Source organism: Charadrius vociferus, unplaced genomic scaffold (assembly GCF_000708025.1).
Source record: "Charadrius vociferus isolate BGI_N301 unplaced genomic scaffold, ASM70802v2 scaffold109, whole genome shotgun sequence".
In the NCBI taxonomy this organism is placed as follows: Eukaryota; Metazoa; Chordata; class Aves; order Charadriiformes; family Charadriidae; genus Charadrius; species Charadrius vociferus.
In genome coordinates, this window is record NW_009650060.1 from 3,176,149 (window position 1) to 3,186,339 (window position 10,191).

The window sequence follows — 10,191 nt, forward strand, 5'->3', positions numbered from 1 at the left end:
AGGACGTCTCTCTCACGGCGTACAGGGAGAACGTACGTGGCCAACGTGTTTCTACATTAAATTGGAAATCTGCTATTTACTGAGACCCGTGTGTTTGACTCTGAAATGTAACTCCATTCTGTTGCTACCAGAAGTAGTTATTTGCTTTCTGATTGCAAACAATTTTGCATTAGACTCAGCTCGGGCTAGTCACCTTTCTGAGAAACGATGAGGTGTGTTCTGTGGCTGGGATTGCGCAGTGCTTCTTGAAGGCTGGGCCTTGCTACACACAGGCAACTTCGCACCTGAAACCAACACATCAAAAATACGGTTATTTTCATGCTCTGTCTCAAATTAAGAGCACGGATGGGCATTTTCAGTTTGGGGGGGGGGGGGAAAAAAAAAAAAAAACAAACCAGAAAAGGCAACACCAGAAAAGACAAATGCATAATAAACATCTTAGTACACAATTACAAGACCAGAAGCAGCTGAGTAAAAGAGGACTTTAAGCTTAAAGCATTTGGGACGTTAAGCAGGGAGAAAAAAAAAACAAAGGGGAATGGAAAATTCTGTTTTTCTATTTCATTCCATCTTTTAGCAGAGGTGCCACTTTGCTGCTCAGGTTTTCCAGCATCCTTAGACATGTTTTTATCTAACAAATCTGCGAGCAAAGGGCATCTGTCCCCAGTCCTCAACCTGTCCGCTTGTCCCCATGGATGGCTCCCACTGAGCTTTTTGCATCTTCTGTCAGCTATTTTGAGTAAAATCCTCGAGCTTTCACGGGGCAGCAGAAGTTACTCATTACAGTAGTCCACGTGACTAGCCTGGTTCAGACCCTATTGGTGTAAAAATAAATATTAATGGCTCCCGTTATATTTTGACTGTTTTATTTTCACACTTCATACAACTCTTTCTTTCTGTTTCGAAACAGGTATTTTGTGACGCTAATCAAGTCGTACAAGCCACAGACGTGTTAGACTGGGAAGACAAGGATGCTGCAGAGACATTGGTTGACAACGTGGTCCATTCCAGGATCATCAACCCTTTGCGCCTGTTTGTTAAGCCATCTCCAGTTCTGAAACACGGTCAGGTGTCCTACTCAGACAGCATAGAAAATTTTTGGGATTGGTTGTCCAACATCACAGAGGTTCAGGAATCTCTCGCACGAACTAAACGCAGACCTATAGTAAAAACTGGGAAATTCAAGAAAATGTTTGGATGGGGCGACTTCCACTCTAACATCAAAACTGTTAAGCTGAACCTCCTGATCACAGGGAAAATCGTCGATCACGGCAATGGGACCTTCAGTGTTTATTTCCGACATAACTCCACAGGTCTGGGAAATGTTTCCGTAAGCCTGGTGCCGCCTTCCAAGGTGGTTGAGTTCGAATCATCTCCACAGTCAACACTGGAGACCAAGGAATCCAAGTCCTTCAATTGCCGAATTGAGTACGAGAAAACAGACCGCGCTAAAAAAACTGCCTTGTGCAATTTTGACCCTTCAAAGATCTGCTACCAAGAGCAGACTCAAAGCCATGTCTCCTGGTTGTGTTCCAAACCGTTTAAAGTTATCTGCATTTACATTGCTTTCTACAGCGTAGATTACAAACTGGTGCAAAAGGTCTGTCCTGATTATAATTATCACAGCGAGACTCCGTACTTGTCCTCCGGCTGACACAATCGTGGGTATCTGCAGAGATACAGCATCCGTCACAGAAATACGCATTTACATTAACCTTTGGGAGAAGAATATGTTTTCCTATGGGGTTAAAAAGTCTTTAAAAAAAAAAAAATGTAGCTGTGCGTGTGCTGTATCGTAAATAATCAAACTATTTATGTAACAGTCATTTTCATTTGAGACCATTGCATTTTAGCACTCTCATCATTAATAAGGGAACTACCAGGCAGACACATGACAAAAATCAAACAAAATTATGTCTGTAATGAACATCGATCTTGAAAATCACTTTTTTAAACTAGACTCGATGGCAGAGGGGTCGTCTTTTACTTGAATTGGACAGCACTTAGCAGGATCCTATTTCTCATTGGAAACTTTAGAAGATGACACTATAAAGAACAAATGATGATGCAGACTCTCAGCTGCTTAGATTCAAAAATCCATATAAACCGCTCTCCCTCTAATTTCATTAAGAATGTTACACACACAGGGCTCAAGGAATCAAGTCCAACTACTAAGAGAAAGTGCTATTTCTAGGACAAAAAAAAAAAAAAAGAGGAAAGGAATCTGCATTTCTATGAGCTGTAGTAGTTGTACGTATTCATTGAAGAGTGAGTAGTTCTTCCTTCAGACTTCTCACCCATGGATATGCAATGATGTAATTAGACATTGATGAGCTTTAGTTTATTAGACCCACCAGGCGTGCGGGTTTGGTGTACATTTCTTCCTTCCGTGGTCACCACTGCTTTTGATTCTTCTCAAATGTTTACATATACACCAGTTCTAGTTTTACAGTGATAGAAAATCCATGTACCTTGGAAAAAGATAATCTCTGTTTAAGTCTGATGGTAACAGGGGCTGATTTCCACGTAGAGGAAGCAATTATGTCATTGTCTAACCCTCGGCACTGTATTGCAGCGCAGAAAATACACGGCAGCGCAAGGACGATGCCTGAACAAGCTTTCTGCTTAACGGCACCCAGTTGTCTTCCTTAGTATTGCATTGCATACCAAAATATAAGCAATGACAAATAAGGAGGACAACGAAATCTATGCATCTTCACCTCATCAGGCAGAAATAACAATTAACTATCAATATAAAAACATTCAGCCCGCCTTTTCCCCTGGTGCAGAATAGCACCGCTCCCCCGCAGTTAGTTATAACAAGGGAGGGTCCGGCGGTGGTTTGGTTTCAGGAGGACAGATGTTGCTTCCGCGCAGCCAGCGGCGGTTGGGATGCGACCGCCAGCAGCCATCCCCCACGCTTTTGTCGGGGACTGCTTTTGCTGCTGCCGCTGCCGATTTGCTATCACAGTTCTTCATGACAGCTCCATGTGACGGGGCCGGTGGAAGGAGCTGGCTGAGGAAGTGCTTTTTATTGCCTCCGATCAAACTTACACGCAGGGCCTGAGGAGTTCCGTATCGCTTGAATGAAGCGCTATTGGAGTTCCGTATCGCTTGAATGAAGTGCTATTGAAATGCTCCACCGGGGTGGTGTGCACGGAAGGACTCACTCATGAGATTAATTCTGATTTCCTTGGTAAAAAGTCTCATACAAAAAAAAAAAAATAACAATCACTCTGTTAAAAATATCCTACAAGTAACTGGCTAATTTGTTTTTCTCTTTAGGTGACAAATTTAAATGTGTGGTTTAGTTTGTTCAATAATCTAAATGTTTTCCTTCATCTTATTTCATACAGAGTCTCTCCTGGTCTAAATGATGTTTTTTAGTTTGTCTATTACCGTCGATTCCGACAAGATGGTCTACTTTGTATTCTGTATAGCGTGTCCTCGTTCCGGCTGTATATAAGCTTGGATTTATTGCGATGAGTTCTGTGGTTGGTGCTTTTGTAACTTAGCTGTAAGCCATGATTTTATTGCCATGTATTTTTACTCAGCACTGTAGGCAATTAAAAGAAAACCCTACGTGCTATTTATTGTAGAGTATGTGGAAATCATGTATGTATATACACTTAAATACGTGTACATATAAAGAATATATGTGTACATGTATTTGTATGTAAATAAAGAGAGTTTGCTAAATCTGGCACTTGCTTGTGGCATATTTGATTTTTGTTTTTATTTTTTTTAAAATGTGGTATATATTCAGACACAAAGCAAAACTAAGACACTGCCACACATCACTGAAGGTTTTTCCCCACCTAGAATTTGTTTTTCTCGGAGCTACGTAAGTGTGCGCTGCAGTGCCCCGTGCTACAAGCCTGGGCAAAATGGCTTCAGCAGCACTTCAGGATATTTGGGAAACGAAGCGCATGTTTTGACGAAGACAATCATGACCTGTTTAATAACTGTGCAAGGTGCGTCAAAAGTAAGTCTCGGTGAGAAATCGTGCTCCAGCTCCTGCCAAGCAGGAACGTGCTGCAGGACGGGGCAGCCCGCTGCCGACTCAGCCCTTGCGCAGAGTTTCTCATGGAAGCAGGAGCCGGATTCTCCCCCCGCCCAGATGTCCTCTCGCTGCGGCACAGCCACCGCCTGGGCTGAGCTTTCCACACCTCAGGGAGACAAACCAGAACCTCGAGCAAACAAATATCCCTCCGGAAACACCCGGAGCGGAGCGCCTGGGCTTTCACAGGGAAAGGCTACTACAAATCAAGGGACGAGTATTTTAACAGCTTTAACACCCGAACACAGAGAAGACACGGACCTCACCAGCAGCTTTTGACCTAAAGCAACTCTCAGGCTCTTCAAGCAAGGCTCAGGATAGTGCCGTGCCACGGGAGGAGCAGCAGAGAGACGGAGCCTGCGACAGCCGCAACCCACACCATGTCGCTTGGGCTCCCCCGGACCCGGCTGCAGCCCGTCCTCCAGCACGGGACTGGGAAGAGCTGTTGTCTCTCACCCGCGACTCCCACCACGGAGCCTTCCCGCACCCCAAACCTCCTAACGACAGAGCCCCAAACCCGCTCGGCTCCCTCCGCACCTCACCAACACAAACCAGTTTGGCAAAAGCCAAAGTTTGCTGGAAGAAGCAATGACAGAGACGCACCTTTGGAGACTTCGCCTTTTGCTTTAACGCAGTCCAAGCGGTTTTCCCCAGGGAGAAGCGATGCCTCAGCGGTGCAATGGGACCAGCGTTGCCACACGCTTTGATGCCGGGGCGATGGGAGCAGCTGGCACCGCTCTCCTCCCACCAAGCCCCGGCAGAAGGAGGCAGGCTGGAAGCTGGAGCAGCAGGAACCCATCACACCAGAGAACTCACCACCACGCTTTTTCCAATGTTTTAAAAAACAGCCTAAAAGCATTATGGTTTTTTTTTTTTCCAGATCAATTGTAAGAAAGTCACTGCAAAAAAGCACTTGCAATCTCACCGCAGTCAAAATCAGATTAAGAAGAAATTATTTACGCCTAGCGAGGTAAGCAAACGACAATCCAATGAATCGAAGGAAGTGACAGACTTCATTAGGTCAAATGTCCATGTGAACAGAACTAAATTTGATTTAATTTCACACAAAACAGGCCATATTTTAATAAACATTTTCCTGTGTAGCAGGTGACTGTTTTAGACACGTTTCAGATTTCAATGATTGTTCCTCTCATGACTCTTATTCAAAGGATTTTAAAATAAAAATTTGGAACATTAAATATTTTTTTAAGGGTCCCAAGTGGGCAATAATGATTTATGACCACAGCAATTTAATCTAAAGGGTTTTAATATACATACTTTAATCCAAATCTCAACAGTATAGTTCCGTATGCATTTATATCAATGCAAATATGTATCTAAACTTCTTCCTAAACACACTTCTTACTGTTCTCCCCATCCCACACATATGTAATAAGAAGATCCCAATGAAAAGCTAATTCGTGATACACACATAAGCACAGGATTTTTTTCCTTCAGACAGCCCCACCATACGGTGCTGCGGGGACCGCACGCATTCAGAATTTCCTTTTTTAATCATTTCATTTTGAACAGGGAAATAACTTAGTTTGGGTTTTCACTTCTCTTTCCCCCTCCCTCAAGAATTTCACCCTGCGGATGCTTTCCATTCCCCTGCAAGCCCGGCCGGTGCTGGGACCCACACTACGCCGGGACGTGGGGCTCCCTGTCCGCCACGCCGCCCCCGTGCCGCTTCCCAGACTCTCCCATCCAGCGGCCAGCCAGGCAGGAAAAGCAAAAAGCCGAGTGTTTTTTGCTGCAAGCTCCCTACATTTTCTTTTTAGGGGGAATTTACTAGGCGGTGCTAAAAGAGCAAAGCCCCCGATGCAACTGGAAAAGCTCTCCCAGCGACCAGGCGAAGGTGTTCGGTGCAAATCAGCATCCTGTGCTGCCGCTTTTTTTTGTTTGTTTTAAATGTAATTCAAGGACATTAGAATTTGGTATTTGTTTTATGCTCTGTTGACCAGCATAATCTGGATAATGTTTTATTTATAGTATAATAATGATTTGTCATTACCACTGTCCCTATTCAAATATGCACAGTTGAAAAGACAATAACAACTCGCATATACTAAGTAGCTCAATGAAACACACATCAATCAAGTGGATTTTTAGCTGTAGGGTGCCTCATTTGAAAAAAAACCCAAGACTTTGCCATTCCCATCTCTCTCGTGAACACCTCTCGCACGCATCCGCCAGAAGCAGCTCCCTTCTTTGTTTTAAAACTAGCAAATAAAGTGATGTTTCTCACAGATTGGCAACCAGCACCCAAGCGTACTTAGAGGATATTGCCTGCACGACATTAGACAAAACCCCAGGAGCTACTGTAACCCCGGCACAGGTTCACAAAAAAAAAAAAAAATATCACAAATTTGTACCACATCCCTGGTGGATTCAGGTCTCTGGAGTTACTGAACAGGAATTAAACCGCATCTCACTAGATCCCACAGGAAAGACGGGGACAGACTTTTTGGCAGGGCCTGTTGCGATGGGACAAGGCGTAATAACTTTAAATTAAAAGAGGGCAGATTTGGACTAGATATAAGGAAGACGTTTCTTACACTGAGGGTGGTGAGACACTGACCCAGGTTGTCCAGAGAGGTGGGAGATGCCCCATCCCTGGAAACATTCCAGGTCAGGTTGGATGAGGCTCTGAGCAACCTGATCTAGTGGAAGGTGTCCCTGCTCATGGCAGGGGGTGTTGGACTAGATGACCTTTAAAGGTCCCTTCCGACCCAAACCATTCGATGATCCTATGATCTCCCTATGCCTGTGCAGCCCCGCATGCTGCACGTGCAAGGAACACACCAACTCCACAAAAGAGGGATGCGAGGGGCTGGTTTAGCGGAAGAAGAGGTGAATCGTCATGAAACATCCCACTTCAGTCAAAGCACACCTCACTCGGAGGGTCGCTGAGTGCAGGTCTGCAAAACCTGTTCAGGACCACAACGAGAAGTGACGCAAACTGAAGGGAGTCTGCCGGACGCCGCCGCCGGCACGGCACAGCAGCATCTTCCCACCAAGACCACTCTGACCAACCCCATCACACAGCTCTCCAGCCCAAAACACCCGGGGGGTCGCAGTCAGAAGCAAGCCTCCAGCTTTTGGTCCTCTCAAGCAAGAGCCCCAGGCACCTAGACTACATTTTGAAGGCGGAAAAAAAAAAAAAAAAAAAAAAAAAAACCCAATACAAAAAAGCGCTTTTTCAAAGATATAATTTAGTCTCCAGCTCAGCACAAATCCAGCAGCAGCTGTAGCCCAATTAAAAAGCAATTATGTTCATGGGAAAACACTTCGCTCAGGGAAGAAAAAAATTCTACCTAAATAACATTGGTAGGACTCTCAAACAAGACTCACTATGAAATACCGGCACGTTCCTACTCAACAGTAATGAAACAGCCAAGTGGGTCAAACAGTGTTTCTTCCAGCGCTCTCTGGTTTTATTCTAAAGTCAGAACAGAGGAAAAAAATATCCACTAGTTCAGAGACTTGTTAATACACTTTTTTTTTTTTTCATCTTATGGGAAATGCATGTCCGTAATTCCTCGCCCAGACACGGGAAGCTGAATTCTACTGAGGGTTCAGAGGTGATGAGCGTTTCTCTGCTTGAGTCAAAAAGGCTCAACCACCTTCAACTGCAAGGCGTGGAGTGGGAAGCCCAGAGGTGGCAGATGGGGACACCGTGGTCCCTTTTGGCTTGGCAGCACTCGGGGGTCTCACCCAGAGCCGGGCCACCAGAGCAGGGCACAAGACACCACGGGACACAGCCTGACTGCAGCAACGGAGGAGAAACTCTGCAAAATCCACCTCTGCAACATTTTCATCCGCACCGCTCCCCTCTCACTTGAGCTATTGTCGGAAAAGGCGACAGTTTTATTTCCAGCCGGATCCCAGACTAACATCATCTCCTGTTGCAGTCCTCATCCTTCACATCTGCCCTTGGCAGCTCTACATTTCAGCCACCTCAGACCCAAATCCCGTTTCTCTATTCTCTTGCCTCATTCCCAGACAGTACGTGGCTCCTTCATCACTCCGCAGTCAATTAAGCTTTGGCCACCTTATCTTAACAGCTCCAAATAAGCTGGTGATCTTCCTGAAAGGTGATACATTATAATTGGTTCCAAATTGGCAAGAAAGAGAAGAGTGAAATATGAGACTCGGAGGTTATTTGAATTAGCTCTGAAGTTAAAAATGGCCAAAAAAAAAAAAAAAAGCACCTAAAGTTATCGGGGTGTTTGCTCAGATCTTCTCGTATTGGTCAGGTTTGTGTCTCTGTTACAGCCGGTATTATTTCCCAGGAAACAAGACTTGGGATGGTTTGTTCTAGAGATCCCACCAATAGCAGTGATGCTGCCAGCTCCCAAATGCAGGCGATGAAGGAGATCCGCTGTGCTCACTAGCACAGAGCCACATCGGGGAGAGGGTCACGGGTGCCGGAGCCTGGCACGGGTCGCGTTTCAGACGCCCAAACTCTATTGGTGCCTCTGCTATATATACACCTTGATGATTTTTTGGAGTCTACAGCTCAGATGGTTCCAGGCAAGCTCAAAGCAAACAACTCTCCATTCCCCCCAAACACCACAGTAGGCTTCTTGCAACCCTTGTTTTCATCCCTGTGATGAAAGTAATAAACCCCTAAGCAGCCGTGAAAGCCAGGTCCGGATAAATGCCCCAATTATGGGGTTTTTCGGTGGGTGGGCAGTGATTGCACCCCCTCCCATCCACATTTGAAAAGCCCCTGATGACATGCAGCTCACCCCGAGCTCTTCCAGAGAATGACAACGGCATCTCCTCAAAGGAGAGGATCTGGGGCCTTCCACCCCCAGCAACACGCCCCCGCTGGCCCAGGGGGTGGTTGCCAGGCTGCTGCTCCCCGCGCAGCGCAGACTGGGAGACCTCGGCCACGGGAGCGGGCACGGCTCCCACCACAGGCCACCAGCCCCCTGCGCCAGTGGCCAGATGCAGAGGGCCAAGCTCTGGGTTAACCCGGGGATGCAGCAACAGCAGCGTCACCCAATACAGTGACTCACCCAACCAGTCACATTATTGCCTTCTAGGCTGTTAAAAAAAATAAAAAATTAAAAAGATCAGTTCAAATTTTTAAAATGTGTCAAATTGATTTAACTTGACCATGAGCACACGTGTGTGGGCTTAGTACGAGAATCTACCAGCGAGGAGCCTTCAGTCTATTCGGAACCAGTAGTACCTCCAACTCTTCCACCACCTTTTCTTTTTAAGGAGAATGTGAAGCGCAGGCGATGGTGAGCAGACGCGCACCGCTCATCCCCCCATCCCAGTACGGAACACTTCACACAGATTTCTGAGCAGGTAAACCAAAGGATTAAAAAATATTTCAAGCTGCCATATTGAAGCCGATAACGCAAGCCTATTTATTATATAGTGCTTAAGACTACTTAATTCCAATCCACTTCTCACGTCAGATAGATTTAACTCTAGCGTTTCTGGCTTCAATCGCCCAAGATTTGGATTAGCCAAAGTACCGCCGGAAAACAAGACGCCTGCTCACCCCGGCTTGCCAAAGGCAATCGCAGATTACTCTGTCCTGAGAGAATACGCTCTTATCTTCCACTTCCTTCTCTTGGTTTTAAGATAAATGTACCATAAATACCGGACTTGTGGTGTTTTGCCACAGCCGAGCACAACCCGAGTGCTCAGAGTACAAGCGGCAGCCCAGAGCCACGAGCTCCGCCGGCCAGCGGCAGGGCGAGACATTAAGGGATATGTGTTTTGTTTGGCAAAAGGAGCGGAGAGAGAAACACATTTTGATTCACCACACGGGTTATCTTTAAAACAAGCGGAGCCCCTTATTTAAAATACGAGTATTGAACCGTGTTGCCAGAAGCAGATTAATTGCAGCTTCCAGGAAAAACTCGGAGCTTATTTCACATTGACTTTTATTCCCACTTGAATTAAGTTCCTTATGTTACACCAACTCATTTGAATTTTTTGAATTGGTTTTGCATAGTATCATTTACTGATGTACTATCTTTAATTACATAACACACACACACACTCTCCAACTGCATTATTAATGAAAGTGTTTTTAATTAAATGGCTCTCAGCATAATATTCAGTCATTAATTTCACATGCTCAGGATGTGGAGAGATTCTGT

At 45.4% G+C, this 10,191-nt stretch overlaps 1 protein-coding gene across 1 annotated transcript in view; it reads left to right on the forward strand.

Annotated features, from left to right (window-relative positions):
• Nucleotides 1-1,654, forward strand: part of NXPH2 (neurexophilin 2) — a 2,780-nt gene extending 1,126 nt beyond the window's left edge. Inside the window, exon 2 of the mRNA XM_009891711.1 lies at nt 911-1,654. Coding sequence (XP_009890013.1) covers nt 911-1,654 — 744 coding nt within the window. The remainder of the gene's footprint in view (nt 1-910) is intronic.
• The last annotated feature ends 8,537 nt before the right edge of the window (nt 1,655-10,191 follow it).